The sequence below is a fragment of the Maylandia zebra genome, linkage group LG12 (genome assembly GCF_041146795.1).
Source record: "Maylandia zebra isolate NMK-2024a linkage group LG12, Mzebra_GT3a, whole genome shotgun sequence".
NCBI lineage: Eukaryota > Metazoa > Chordata > Actinopteri > Cichliformes > Cichlidae > Maylandia > Maylandia zebra.
The window spans coordinates 29,190,363-29,206,077 of NC_135178.1; the positions used below are offsets into that span (position 1 = coordinate 29,190,363).

General features: G+C 42.4%; 1 protein-coding gene across 6 annotated transcripts in view; it reads right to left on the minus strand.

Annotated features, from left to right (window-relative positions):
- Positions 1–1,402: 1,402 nt before the first annotated feature.
- The window catches only part of slc20a2 (solute carrier family 20 member 2), a 46,491-nt gene continuing 32,178 nt past the window's right edge, over positions 1,403–15,715 (minus strand). For 5 of the 6 annotated variants that reach the window (XM_004546960.6, XM_004546963.6, XM_076891023.1 and 2 more), the window contains exons 7-11: positions 14,691–14,924; positions 13,897–14,515; positions 13,556–13,741; positions 10,519–10,603; positions 1,403–6,258 (exon numbers count right to left, since the gene is read on the minus strand). In XM_004546960.6, coding sequence (XP_004547017.1) covers positions 6,094–6,258; positions 10,519–10,603; positions 13,556–13,741; positions 13,897–14,515; positions 14,691–14,924 — 1,289 coding nt within the window. In that variant the 3' untranslated portion in view covers positions 1,403–6,093. Of the gene's footprint in view, positions 6,259–9,116; positions 9,202–10,518; positions 10,604–13,555; positions 13,742–13,896; positions 14,516–14,690; positions 14,925–15,715 lie in introns of all 6 variants that reach the window. The other variant, XM_004546961.5, reaches the window with a different exon arrangement.

Sequence of the window (15,715 nt, forward strand, 5' to 3'; positions counted from 1 at the left end):
TGATTCACAGAAAGACACATCTGCAACATACTACAAACAAATTAGACTTGGTGTTTGAAGTTAAGCATGCAAACCGGTGGTTGCAGACAAAGGAGGAGGTCAGGGGCTTAAAATGAAGTGAACCTCCACCCTGAACCCTGATGAGATTTTTACTGCAGTGCAGGAGCCACATTTCATCACAGCTGAAGGGTTGTCTGTTGTCAATTAAGATGAGGACGAGAACCACACATAAGTGGACAAATACCATTCACAAAGCACGCAGGCTGTGTGTTACTGAAACACTGCAGAGAGGTTATGGTTTCCATTTCTTGTTGGTTACTGATTTAACCGATGTGAAATGGAAACCATTATCCCTCTGAACGCAAATGGTGTCACTTGCTGTGTGCCAGCATCAAACCAGCATTTTTCACCGTTACTGTAGAGATGTATTAAATGAAACCCAGCTCAGACAGCAATGCTGCTGAGAACTTAAAGTGCAATCTGAGCCAAGTCAGTGAATTATTATTTCAGCTCAAAACCCTAAATAAGAGCAGCCTGAAAAGATCTGGCAGATTCATTTGGTCTTTAAAGAGGTCGGTTGCTGCAGGAAACCAAATGCATGCAAAGTGGGGGGAAATGAGAAGAGACGCAGCATGAGCAGAAGTTCATATTAGATGCAGTGGAAACTACACACTGTATAAAGCAAGTTGCCGTTGTTGGGTTCATAATACCAGAGATTGGACTGGATTAAAAAAAAACAAAAAAAACCACTCGGACTGTATATCAAAAGTTGTTTTTTTTTTGTCTCTTTATTGACTTAAATAAGCTAAATAAGGGGTGGGGTGTTATTGTTTTTACCTTGTGAGTTTTATACTGCAACAGGAACTGCCACGGAGGTGTTTTTTGAATACTTTATCAGGTGTTTCTGTCTCTGTGGTTACATTTTATCAGCATGCCTCAATAACGCTGGACCTAAAACCAGTCAAAACTTTACAATGTTAACTACATTCCTGTAATCACGATCGAGAGGTTGGGTGTGGTCCAACACTACTAAATGGAAGTAGGGGCCCAAAGGTCCTGTGGCTCCTTTCCACTGTTGGATTTTTAATACATGCATAACTCCTAACATGAGACATCTTTATCTTGTATAAAAGGAAACAAAATGGTGTGGTTCAAGAACTCGCTAGCATCAGCGATGGTCTGATCCCATTGCCAGATGTTCTCTAGCTTACCCATAATGCAAAAAAAAATAAATAAACACTATGTGAAATAAACAATGTGGTAACTTGTCTTAAATATCCGTCTCTTGTGCCTACTATGCAATAAAGCCTCAGTGTTTAATTATACACTTTCCCAGCTTTCCTTATGCAGCATACAAACACATACCACACACCTTTACAAAAGTAAGACACAACTCAGTGGATTTTAGGTACTCTGTAATTTTAATTCCCATAATTTAGTTTAAATGCAGACATTTTCTCACTAAATCTTAAATAAAACATTACAGTACGATATATGCAAATCAGAAGAGCTTTAAGATTTTGTAGAAGCAGGCTACAGTTTCTTTAGATTTTTTTTATTTCTTTTTTAATTTATTCATTTGTATTCATATATATATGCATCTTATTTCTGAAGGACCGGACAGTTAAGTAGCAGTAAACAGTAAAGAGACATCACAGAGCTGTAAAACCTGCAGGCCAGCCAAGGAGCACATTCTATTACAAAACAGACCCGACAACTAGGAGACAGCACGCCACATCCAGATGAAAGTCTGAGCTGATGCTGCTCCGCCTTTGGGAGGCGGTGCTAGTCCCACACACACAGGAGAGGGCGCTATTACACCAGGGCAGGTGGAGCTACACACGACCACTAAAGTGACGGCAATGTAGTTGCACCTTCACGAGAAACGGCTTGTATTGCACATTCAGGGAGAAAGAAATGGCACATTCTGTTTTTTTTGTTTCGTTTTTTGTCTACAAAAAGGTTGATAAACAGTTGAAATGCGGCAGAAGCACAGCAGCTCCCTCAATGGCAATTCAACCAATCGTTGAAACAGTCCGTCTAAAATGCTGTCCCTCTCTACGGGGAGGGAACGTGTCAAACTGCGCCCTCTAGGGACCGTGGTCATCCCTACGCCCAATCTTTTTTTGCGTTTGTGATCAAATTTTGAAAGTGTTCGGATTTTACAGGGAACCACGTTAGATGTATATATTTCCTGTTGCCGGCTCAGGATGTAGCCCTTTCTCTCAGATACTTAAAGCTGCCAGCAGAAGGCGATTTTCACTTTCCCTCCCCATCTTGAGCAGTGCATCCCTTTTGGCCTATCAGGACTGAGAATGCATGGAAAACAATATAGAAAATGACAGTGTGAGTTACAAAGGGGGGCTGCAGCAGAGGATGGTGACACTGCACAAATCAAACACGCGATGCATGCCGGCTGACCTCAGTCCATTCACAAACAAACCTCCTAATGCATGAAGGAAATAAAGTTTTTTCCGGCTCATTATATTGTTTAGTAAATCTTGCACCAGAGCAACAAACTTCCACAAGCCTCAGAGTAGAAAGCTGGCAAATGAAAGAGTCTTTCTTCAGCTTCTGACTTCATATTATGAATATAGATTTTTAAGGTTTAAACTGCTTTTATTTCAGCAGTTATAAATGCCATAGTATAAAATAGAATCCAAAGAAATAAAATAGCACAAAATGCTATCCTCACGACTGCATGAGAGATTTAAAAATTTTTGAGGCTACCGTCTGCTTTTACTAATTTTTGTCATTTTTGTGCCATTTGCTTGAGGCCAGAGCGCCTCAGCTGTTTAGCAATTAGAAGTTGGCCGTAACACTGGCTTGCTTTAAAGACAAAGGGGAAAAAAACATCCATGAAAGCTTCAGATCTCTGCTGCATATTTTCCTGGGTGGGGGGGGAGGCTAAATGTTTTGTGTCATCACAAAATTCCTTCTAAATATTCTTCCTCCGGGCATCAGAGAACAAACACAAGAGGATTTGAACACACCGGCTCTGTGCAGCCCCATTGAACAACACACAGCCTGTGGAAAAGTAGAAGGCCATGAGCTTCAACAGCGCTAACCTGCCAAAAAACAAGGAAACAAATTTCCTCACAATCAAGTTTCCAGATACCACTCATTGCATTCATCTTCATCAGGTCAGTCCTACACAATGGTTTTCTGGCACGGTGCTGTGCTGCTCTTGAAGCTCGTGGCCAAAGCAGTAGGGAAACAAAATTACAAAGTGTTTTCATCAAAAATTCAAAAATAAAAATGGTAATTTAAAAATCTGATCTACTGGCAACCGACACATCAGTCTATATGTTAGAGGAACCCACCGGGCTGAGAGGAAGTGTGGCACATGGCACCCTGAAATAAGACCATTTCTCAGTATTGCTGCGATTACAGTCTTACAACAACTAATCCCAATTGGCCAGATTTTACCATCAGCCCCACAGAGTGTCCTCCAAAGTGTCCGGAAGCTCATCCCGGTTAAAACTCAGATATGGTAGAAAAATATAGTTCTGATGAAATTTCTCTAGTTATCCTCTTTATTACTGAATTGCACCCATACATGTAGTGTTAATGCATTGTAGTAGCAGTGTAAGGTGACGGGGGTCAGGATCAGCACTACCGCTACAAGAAACAAAATGAAAAACGAGTCACTGCGCACACACTTGCTCTCGCTCTCTTTCTCTCTAGACACTTCTGGTTATTTTTTTAAAAAAATTTTTACTTGCACTTAAAAACTCACGGTTAATAGTTTGTCTTTCATTGGCATCATTAGGCAACAGTTGTTTTTTTGTGGGTTTTTTGTTTTTCAGATAACTCTACAATATGGTTACGATGTAAACACCACAGTACATAATTAGTTTACTTTTTCTGCACAAAGTAAAACACAAAGTTACAAGGCAAGTGGCTACGTAAGCATAGATTTGTTCATGAGAGAGAGAGAAAACAAACAAACAAACAAACAAACAAAACAAGAAATGAGGAAACACACCACAAGAACAAAAACAACTTGCGACACCTGGCATCGAGTTTGTTCAAATTAAAAGAAAAAAAAAAGACTTTGTTCATCTACAGGTCAGGTGACCGTTTTAAAAAGCTGGTGATGATCAGTTCTACCTCCGAATACAACCTTAAGTCCTAAGACAAAAGTCTTGTGATATTTTTGTGGCATGAGCAGCCTTGAAACCCTCACCGGGCTGTGATTCACACACCTCATGACATGGCGCTTAGACTGAATCAGATGTGATTGAGAGACTAAATGCTTCTCTGCTCCAAACAACACCTGCCCATTTTGAGGAGCTACTCGTGTGGCTTGGATTGAGTCCTCTTCCTTTCGACGTCTGCATAACGCTTTACAATTTAAGTATTCGATATGACAGATCACAAGGCCTTAGCTTTTTGCATGTCTCACTCTGTTAGATTTGAAACCTGGACTCGGATAATCTCGGATAACCGCGGTGCGAGATCTGAGATGATCTGAATATGAAAAAATGTAAAGGTTCATCAGTGGGCAGGGAGCCTTTGATATAAGGAAATGACTCCTGCTTTATCCAAAGTCAAAGGCATATGGATGATGATATGCAAACATTTTTACTAAACTTAATCAGTGCTTTATTTTTTGTACATCTGATCAGTTTTGGCATCTGCTGTACCTCATTTATCTGGCATACAGACATGGTGACAACAACTTACTTTGGCATGGTTCTGCTCTCTAAAGAGCAACCTCACTGTCCCTCGCTATCTGCGTATCTCCTCAAGGAGGGAGCCGTTAACAAAAGAACCTTCTGTCAATACTGTTCAATTCACCCAGGCAATAAAACAGTGAATGCAACGGCAACTCTCACTTCCTCTGCTGTGGATGGGTTTGGTAAAGCAAAACACTTTGTTCTAATCAATATTCTTCTGCCAACTTCAGAAAAACCTGCCAAGTGTTCATCGGTGGGAGTTTCCCATGAGCAGCGGGGGTTGAAACTAACCGTGAATTCTGACATCATTATGAGGTGAAGAGGCCCCCCCCCCCGCCCACCCACTTTTCTGAAACCATTCACACTCACACGCACGCACGCATCCCCAATCCCCCATCCCAGACCCCCACATCCAAACTCTTAAAGGACATTATTTACAGTACAAATTACAGTATAATACATCATTAAAAAATATGAGATCTCTAAAAACATACAGGAGCTCTTGACAAAAACAAAAAATCAACTCTTTAGTAAATTAGGTTCCTATGGTATCATGTGAAAAATAATAATAATAATAATAAAAAAACAAAAGCAGAGTGACAGTCTCACCGCTCCTCTCTGAGGCGTCCGTTCCGTTTGGCCCCAGTTGTACCGGCTAGCATGTTGAAAGTGAGATGACGGATGGGTTTGGTTGACCACGCGCACATCTTTTCTTTTGTTTGAAAGCAAGCCGCAATACAACGAATCACACTCGACCCAATATCACAATATGTACAGTTTTGTTTTGTTTTTTTGTTGTTTTTTTCACCCCTGGCATTTTGGAACAATGATAACGATAATAAAAAGTAAGCACTTGACCGATTGTGCTGCCTAGAATTTCAGGCAGAAGGATATGGATTTACTGCAGGCGAGTCTGCTGGCTTATGTTAGCAGAATAAACTGCTTTTTGATCATTTTTATTTCTGTATTTTTTATATTTACGTGGTTTTGTTTTTTAAGGAGACTGTCACGTGTTTTGTTAGAAGTTACCAGTAAGTCCCCTGTTATTGTCTTATGTACAGCAGATTGAATGGTACACTAGTTACACTTTTGTTTTTTAATCAATCCCACCAAAAAGAAAGAGAATAAATAAAAACCGATTGGGAACTCAAATGAGTCAAAAAGATCTCTGGACTACGGAGCCAGGCAGCATGTGAACCAACCCTCCTCACATCTACAGTACAACCAAGTCCACCTGTAAACCATCCTCCCTTCTTCCTCGTCACCCTTGTGCATCGACTCTCTTCCTTCTCTTCTATCAGCAACCCACACATTCGAGATATGACATCTACCCAAGTTTCCCCCTCTCTCTCTCGCTCTCTCTCCCCGACTCTCTTTTTCCTCCTCTGCTCTCCCTCCCGGCGCTGCGCCCTCAGACGTAGGGCAGGATGCCGTAGACAAACAGGGCCATGACGGCGGCGCTGAACAGGCCGGCCACAGGCACCGTGACAAACCACGCCAGGAAGATGTTCCTGAAGAGGCGCCAGTCCACTGCTTTCTGGGAGCGGATCCAACCCACAGCCACAACTGAGCCCACCTGGAGGCCGCAGCAAGGAGGGAAGAAAGAAAAATAATCAGCAGCAGCACAGAACAAAACGTTCAACGCAGCAAAGCCAAAGTCAGTATAAAGAGCTACAGGTTGTCCACGCTTTTCTCTTGATGGAAGTTTCTCCAAGATTGTTTTGCAGTCAGATTACGTCAGCTATTCTTAAGACATGTTTTGCAATGCTTAACTCTTCTCTTGTGCAGTAAGTGGTTAATTGTCTAATTAACCCTATTGGACAGAAAAGATAACAGCAACAGCTGATTAATTAAATTGCAGATGGTGATTGGTGGAAATTATGTGTTAGTCTCCTCTAACAGTATCAGTCAGCACTTGAAGAAGTCCTCAAATTCTTCTGCAACAACAATAATAATAAGTTTAATATTAAATATTCTATTTAAGGGCTCCTTTTATGGTTTTCCTAATTTGCTCCCACATAAAACACTGCATGCTTATTTAGAACACGAGCAAAGTTTCAAAAAATGAGGACAGCGTATGTAAAAGTAATCTCTATGAGCTAAAGCTCAGGCTTCAGACTACGTTTTTTTTCTACTCGTCCCGAGATGACATCACCTCGGCATGGATGTCCTTACATGGTCATTTTAAGCACAAACAGAAGCACTAGGTTGAAAACATGGGGCTAAAAAGAATCAAATTCCTGTTTGTGGAAGTCAGGCAAGAAGAAGCCAGTTAGTAGAGTGTGGTCAGCAACGTTTTAGACAGGGGGTGAGCTAACATGCTTCACAGAGGGACAGTATAAGAAAAATATGTACATACATACTCAAGTCCATTTTCGTACTATATGGACTCTTACAAAGAAATACTTTGATACTTTGAATTTAATGTAATTGATATTGAAACTGGTAGTAATTGGTATATTAACTGTATCTAAAACTTGTACTGAGCAACAACAAAAAAAACTTCCACCAAAGAGTGCGGCCAGAAAGACACACGAACAAAAGGTGATAACATATCAACAGGTCAGCAGAAAGGCCACGTGCAACCTGCAGCTCTTCAAAATCAGATCAGTTTTCAGTGTCTGCGTTAGTGACTGCAAGCAGATTATAGAGGTTATCACAGCATAAATTAAATTTGGTATCCGTGGAAGCCTGAAATCAGCAGCTCCAGAGTAGCAACAGTCTATTATTTACTTAATATTAGGCTGTAAATATCAAAAAGCACTAAACTAGAGCTAGTTAGCTTTTGCAAATCTGTCTGCAAATTTCAGACTTCCACTTCTTTCTTTTGATAGAAATAACTTCAGAATACAAAAGAGATTGTTTTCTAATCCATGTTCAAAGACTCAAAGCGACACACCTGAGTGTTGGAGTAACGTGCAGTGAGTGGTTTCAGCTCTTAGTGACGCTACAGGTGGGCGGGAGTTAAACCGCGTTTCCCTGCTCTTATATGGCCGCAGCAACATGAGACACCGTCTGTCACACGCTGACTAAATGTGGAAGGTCGGGCCAACAGAGTCCAGCCTGTTCTTTTGGTTTATTAGTCAGTCTTAATAAGACTAAGCTCTACTAGACTCACAAAAATATCTCCCAGAAAAGACATTCAGGTCATGTAGCCTTTCTACTTAAACGCAAGATACTTTAATGTAGCATTTCTTGGATTCTCCTCTTTCCAAAGCAGGGTGTGCATGTGTTGAACAATATTTAACTCAGTGGTCACATTGTTTGTTTGATGGTTTTAGTACCTCAAGCACGGAGCAACAAATTCTGAACTTGGTGTGACCTCAGTGTTCGTGTTGCTTTTGAGTTTTTGAAACGAGTCACTGCACATTACCATACCACACCGACCCACACACCCATCCATTCGGTTTAACTTCCACACCCACACACACAAAAGACCTGAAAAGAAAAATTATCACTCATACACAACAGAACTTCACTGAAACCGAATGGATGCCAGTGACACAGATACAGACACACTCTCTCTCACACACGCACGCACGCACACACTGAAGATGTTGAGAGATGTTGCTGGCTACTTTCTGAAAACCAAACAATTTAAAATGTCAAAGAGCTGCAAGTCTTGCTAGTGGTTTTTTTTTTAGTCCAGCATCATCTGTGGACCATCTCCACATTTAAAATAAACAAATAAATAAGAATCACTAAATCATTCAAATCACCACCACGATTATATACCTCTAACCATCAGTAGATTTAGCATTTTAGCAGAGCAGTTGATTATCCAAGGTTTTTAGGAAGGAAACGCGAAGGCATTTGGAGGTGAGAAATGAAGATAAGGTATGGATGGCGATGATATTGATGTTTAGACAAATAGATCACCAGTAACTTAAACCCAGTTTTGAGTCTTGTGCAGTTTCCCTTCAGTGGAGCTAACATTTTTGCATTCCTGTTTTCACTGATTATTGCACGTATGATCTTATATAAGCTAAAAACAAACATTTCGGGTGTTTCATCCAGCTTCAGCTTTACAAGTAGCTAAGAGGCTAACGGCAATAGCTTAATATTTAGTGATATCAATATTATCATCAAACTCTCTACTTGTGTATTTGTTTAGCAAATATTCCTAGTTTTTCATCTATTAAAAAAAACTTTTACTACTAATTTAATAAACAAAAAACAATAAATAAATAAAGATGATATCTATGTATTTGCTGTATGTCTAATAAACATGCACGTAACTGCCTGATAACATTCTTTAATCTTACAAAGCTACCTTTCAGTCAAACTTGGGGTTGTGTTGCTGAAGGAAAACTGCACGAGAAATCAAAACGTCAACTTCGGGAGTTGTGATTGGCTTTGGCGATTGACAGCTACAGGTGAAGCGATGAAGGCGAGCTCCCGGAGGGCTCTCTAGGATGACTTCACTACCAATACCTTGCAGTGGGTGGAGCTTATTGGGATGCCCACATTTGATGCAACAAGCACTGTTAGCGCACTCATTACTTCAATGCAAAATCCGCTGTGAAGATAGATGAGTAGAGAGACAGACAGAGAAAGATGGAGAGGTAAAAAAAAGTGGAAAACAAGTGTGACAGGTGGGTTTCGGGGGGGGGGGGGGGGGGGGGGGGGTGATAGGTATTTGGGAGGTTGAGGTCTGCTTGCGGACAAGCACGGCAGGGTCGAAAACCCACACACCAAACCATGCCAGTGCTAAGAGGGCAAAATGGAAGAGACTTGGTGGAAATGAAACAGAGAATGAGACACCGTGTTGATGGGGGCGGGCAGGGGAGGACTGGGACTGGTGGGGTCCGTCTCGAATTCCAGCCTCGATCTGCTGTTCCTGAAAAGAACAGGGGAGAGGGGCTGCACACTGCTGCCTGGGGCTGGTTGTAGCGGGCTGGACATGGATTCGTTTTGATCTTCTCATGCACCTCAAAGATTGGTTAGGATTATCAGTTCCTGCGGAGGATAAGTCTCGTTTATGAGAAAATGAGTGGTATTTACATCGTTTTGACAACGATTTCTACTAACGATGCTGTTACTGTGATCACTGTGGGAAACACTTTACCAAACTGGAAATATTAGGGTTCATTTTTCATACTCATGAGGATGGAAATGATAGAAATGGCAAATCGGACCAAAAACAATTGAGCAGAGCTTCTTCTGCTATTTGAAAAGCCGCCTGGAGCGCCCTGTAATAATTAAAGGCAACTCAGACTTACGAGAATTTTTATCGCCTGGATTTCAGTAAATCAGCTAGAGGATAATGTTTAAAGAGATTTTAATGATAAAATTAAAATGTAACTGTAAAACTGGTATTAGGAAATTTAACCGAGTCAGGCTCCCTGCTGATTTCCACAGGAAAATACTTTCTTGCTTTTTTTCCCCCCCCCACAACACACCCGACAGTAGGGCCCGTGTTACTGACTTTGTTGGACTAATGATGTCGTGCTCACGGCTTTCGGCCTAGCTTGTACAAGTGATCACAACAGACAGAAAAGAAGGTCAAAACTAATAAATAAGACCCACGTTTTCATAAACTGCAATTATCCTTTTTTTTCTCTGCCACAATAATCTGAGCTTTGATTTCTGTGGAGAAATTTAACTAAGAAGCAGAGCACTTGTAGGGAGGTAGGCATAAAATTATAGTAAACTAAAACAGATTTTAGCTAATTATCTCACGACATGACTAAGCACTAATTATAGCTAAAGCGGTGTGTGTGCGCGATTCTAGCTCAGTCCAGCACGGCGGCCTGGGAGGCAGTGTGAGCTCCCTGTCCCCTGGAAATGCCTGAAAGGGAGTTGAGAGGCCAGCTGGAAGGCCACTCAGTCATACCTTGCAGTGTGTGGTACTGACAGGGATTCCGATATTGGAAGCGAACACGACTGTGACTGCAGAAGCCAGTTCAATAGTGAATCCACTGTGGAAGGAAGGGAAGGGAGAGGAAGGGAAGGGGGGAGGGAGCAAAGAGACATTCTTCATTGTGATGTCTTGGATGATGCTCATGATGGCACGATCTCACTGGCATCCACATATAAAACCATTGCAGAGCATTCAGCAGTTCTTTAAAGTATACCCAACACACATTTGAAAAACAGAAATAATATTAAATATCTGACACACACACACACACACACACACACACACACACACACACACACACACACACACACAATAAACACAGCATTTCTACCAGGTATTACACACTAGTGTGTTATTCATAATGGACACAGTTTCAGTATGTGATATACAAACAGGCCTTTGTGTTGGTGTGTTTCTGTGCTGCCTTGTGCTTACTAGAAGACAGTTTCTCTAAAGCCACCAGCTGCTTTCAGGACACACACAGAGAAGACATTAGACATTAGAATAAACTTCCAAATCATAAAAGAGGGGAAAAAAATTAAACTAAATGCATGAAAATGCAACTTAAAAGGAGAAAAATGTGGCTTTTTTCTTACTAGATGGCAGGCAATAACATTCGTCAGAAACACTGAGCTAAGGTTCCAGATGAAGATACGACTGAAATTTAAATGTCACTGCAGGCGGAGTGTGGAGTGGTCGAGCAGCAGGAGCCAATCTCTAAGACAGCAGAGCACCAGCGATGTCACCTGATTAATTTTGAACCCATTTGTAAATGGCCACTTGGCCCCAACTCATGGCCTACAGAAATTGATAGCCATTAGGCAAATGTTAACTGTATTACTTAGACCTGTGCTTTCCCCCAGCTCATGTCAGAATGTAGGAGTAGAGGGTCTTGCAAGAAAGCTACAGAAAAAACTCACACCATTCGCTCCACCTCTCAACAGCAACAATAAACTATAAACAACTGGACAAGTGTGCCATATCGACTCATCACAAAGAGATATGATTGTTTGTGTTTCTCTGAGTTCTGCTGGTTAAGCTTTGCAGAGCCTGGTAGATCTGCAGCAATCTGTCCCTGTGGTGCTTCAACAGCAGAGCTGGGCAGAAGGATGAAAATCCATACTTCAAGTTTCAAAAGTCTTTTTACTGCTGTGATACATTGCACTTTTTAGGTGTTCGCTGCGGCTGCTAAAATATATTCCCGGGCACATAGACCGCAGACACACATATAAACACTTCTGTGTCCTTGCCCCAAACAAACTTCTTTTCAGAGTGATGCATGGAAACAGACACTGGAGGAAATCAAGTCTTTAGAACGGTGAACCAGTGCAAATTTGTCTTTGGGTCCTGGCAAAAAGTCTAAGCTGGTGATGGAAGGAGGGAGATTAAGAGAGAAAGGAGACAGACAAAAAAGAGAGAGCCCAAACAAAAAGAGGAGAAATGAGGGAAGGGAAAATAATGAGATGGCGTGGGCGTGAGCGTGAGAAAGAGACTTTAGGGAAAAGGGGAGAGAGAGAGAGAAAGCTCTTTAGGTGAGACGTAAAAAAAAAAAAAAAAACAAGATGTAAAGGAATGAAGAAAAAGAAAAAAGCAGGGCGCTGAGAAGAAGAAGAGGGTTAACCACAAAAATAGTGATTTACAGGAGTGGGTAGGAAGGAGAAAGGAGGACGGGGGGGGAAAGAAAAGTGCAAGAGTCAGACTGGCGTCCCTCCCTGCGGTTGGAGAAGAGAGGCTACGGTTCCCACTGTGGCCCTCCCTCACCCCTCCTGCTCTACTTCTCTTCACCCAGAATGCCAAACAGCTTCCTGCAACCCTGTGTGATGTTCCTGCCAGGCAACAAAACACAGCCACTCAAACACACACATGCACGCACGCACACACGCAAACCTCAAAACGCCTTGCTGGAACAATTAGACCCTAATGTGCATGCATGCTCGGACACATACAGTACATTCAATGCACAGTGACTTGCAGAGTTCGGTTTCCTCAGCACACAAACAACTCGGTGGTATGCACAGACACACGCGGGCACGCACGCACGCACGCACGCGCGCACACACACACACACACACACACACACACACACGCGCAAACTCTTCATCTTATGCGTGGGAAGAGAAGAGAGAGAGGAAGGAGGAGACTGAAGTCAAGGACAGAGCAACAGCACGGGTTTGTGGATGTGAGACGTCTACTGCTCAGGTTATCAGACAGCCAGTGTCCTCAGGCTTTGTTTGTTGTGGTCCGAAAGTCTACTTGTTTATTCAGAATTTTTTATGTAATAGGTCAAAAAAATCTGAGAAAAAAAAAAGCGCTACTATTTCACTCCCTAGGCACCACTAAGATACTATTATTAAAGCAGATTTCTGTAAAAAAGTAGTAAGAATTATTTCTAGCAAAGTCTGGGATGATTCCCAAAATCATAAATAGTGTGCTTAATGCTGAGATCAAGATTTATTTATCACCAAATTTTTATTTATACGTTTATAGCAGGAAAAAGTAATAAAAAAAATCCATTCAGTCTTTGTATTTTACCTAATAAACTCAAATGTAATGGATTTGAACACACAGATCTTTTCACTTAAACGATCTGTCTGACCTCTGATGATAAACATGAGTGCACATCAACACTGTGTGTGCAGGTCACTCCCTGGCAGAGAGTGAGGGAAAATCAGAACATTCATTAGTTACACAACAGACAAACTGCTTTATGCATTTTGCTGTCTGCACATAGATTACTAAGTATCTTCTGATTGTTCATTTGCACTTTACTGCCCTTAAGACATTGTGCATAAGCATTCTAATACGGCTGTGGGAAAGTAAGTACTCACCATGGAGGCTGGGAGCCCTCTATGAACTTGTTTGTGTCAGCGTGTTGAGGCTCTATGGAGCGCGTAAAACCAAAGCATGGTGGATAGTTCACCTCTGCAGCACAACTCTCCTTCAAACGCACCCAACCGCATCCACAGACATGCACATGTGCACTCACTCTCCTGTGAGGCGACTTTCTCACCTTGAGGGGGTAATGGGAGTGAGGTCCTTCCCCATGGTCTGGATGACGCGGCGGCCCCATACCCACAGGCCGGCACAGATGCCTATACCACCGTAAAACAGCAGCCAGATAGGAGTGGCAGCATCCTGCATCACACCGCCCTGTTCATAGATCATCCACAGTGCCACCAAAGGCCCAATGGCATTACTACAAACAAGAAAGTAGATAAAAACCTTATTCAGGCATTATATACTCAAGTCCAAAGAGCAGCGTGAAGATGATTTTTTATATTTAGTTGACAGAGAAATGTACTCTGGACCATAAAGGTCGCTATCTGTCATGCAACACGTAGGGGGCAGCACCTGACATCGTTGCCTCCGTGGGCGAAAGAACCGAAGCAGGCGGTGAGGATCTGCAAGAAGTGGAAAAGCAGAAACACCTCAGGTTTGTCCTTCTCCTCCTGATCCTCCAAGTCGTCCGGCCCTGGAGGTGCAGCCCCTTCTTCCTCCACCCCTTCCAGGTCTGTGGCAAGCTTCATCTCCACTCCGCCCTCCTCGGCCTCGATCTCAGCCTCGGCCACGGCGTTACAGTACGATGAGTAGCTGTCGTAGCGTATCCGCTTTTTGGAGTAAGACACGCTGTTGCTCCTGCCACCTCCCTCACCAACCAGCTTTTCACTGTCCTCGCGTGATTCGGAGCGCATCGGCTGGACGGGCATGCCGCATATTGCCGCTGTGTAGCAGGTGTAGCTGTTGTTGCGGCGCAGCAGGCGGTAATTGTTGTCAGGCGGGCCGGCGTTGGAGCGCTCGTTGTCATCCATGCGGCCCAGGTGGATTTTGTGAAGCAGGTCTTTGTACAGACCCGAGTCTTTGTGCACCGTGTGGTACACCTGGCCATCGCTACGCATGTGGCCATCGAAGCTGAAGCTGCCGTTAGAGATGGGGGATTTGAGGCTGCCGTTCGTCATTGAGTGTGTCCGACCTGGAAGACAGACGATTAATGAAAAGTCTGCGTGGGAGCAGGATATTAATGATGATGACCGACGAGTTTGATCTCCATTAATGGCAAATTTATTTATGCTAATAAGTATTAACGCATAAATAAAGCTATAGTTACTCTCCTCTTATCAAATATTATTATAAATGTCCAGTTGTACCATACACCCTGCCGTTTGGCAGGATAGTGCCTCCATTCGCCAGGTTGGTGAGCTCGCTGCTGGATTCGCGGGTGCCCCGGTCACTGCTGCCGCCTGTGAGCGGCATCACAGCCTCATCTGTGCCCTTCGCCCCTGGTAACTCTTTGAAGACGGGGCTCTCCTCCTCCTCTTCAGGGATCTTATCCAGGCTCTCATCAGAAATCCTCGACAGAGCCTGCTCTTTCTTTAAACGACCTGGAGGAGATCAAGCAGCAGTTGAAAGAGCACCGAGTTAGGACATTTTTGCAGGTTGCTTTAAATCCATCATGAAAGGAAAGCCACAACTGTATTGTGGCAGCCTTTTATTATTAAAGGATTTCAAGGAAACCAATCTGGATGGCAGCCAGTTAAGAAAGCAAAACAATAGTTAGACAAAAAAAGGGAAAGAAAAAAAAAAGATTAGAATTTATTTGCAACTTTTCACGCTTAAAAAAAGCTGTTGCTTCTGCTTTCAGGTTCGGGAGACAAAACTTCTGACAAGAAACAGATTATCTAAATTATCCCAGTGCCTACCCGACTCTTTGAATACCCCAGTAGAGAAAAAAAAACCCAATCAGAGTTATGACCTGTTTTATTTAAGTGGATGCAGTAATATCCAGATTAGCACCAATAATTTTACCTGTAATCCTTGCAGGCATTAGGGGGTTCATGACACGGTCACACAAACCACGAGTCAATGGAAAAAAACATTCATTTTTTTGGCCTAAACATAGATATTATTTTTCATGGCCTATAAATACCACTCAGCTTCTTATTAAATTTTATTTATATTTCTTTATAGTGCAAAGCATTTCTGGCATCGATCAGATTTTTTGGATCAAGTGTTTGAGCTCTTACACAAAGAACCTTTTATTTATCCAGCACAAAGTTAAAATAAACAGAGCTGTGCCTTGTCTTTATCCACCACTGTCTACTTTTTCCAATGTTTTAATTTTCTGTGTCATGAGTTTTACAGCACTGCCTGCTTTGCTGTGGGCTGGTTTTCC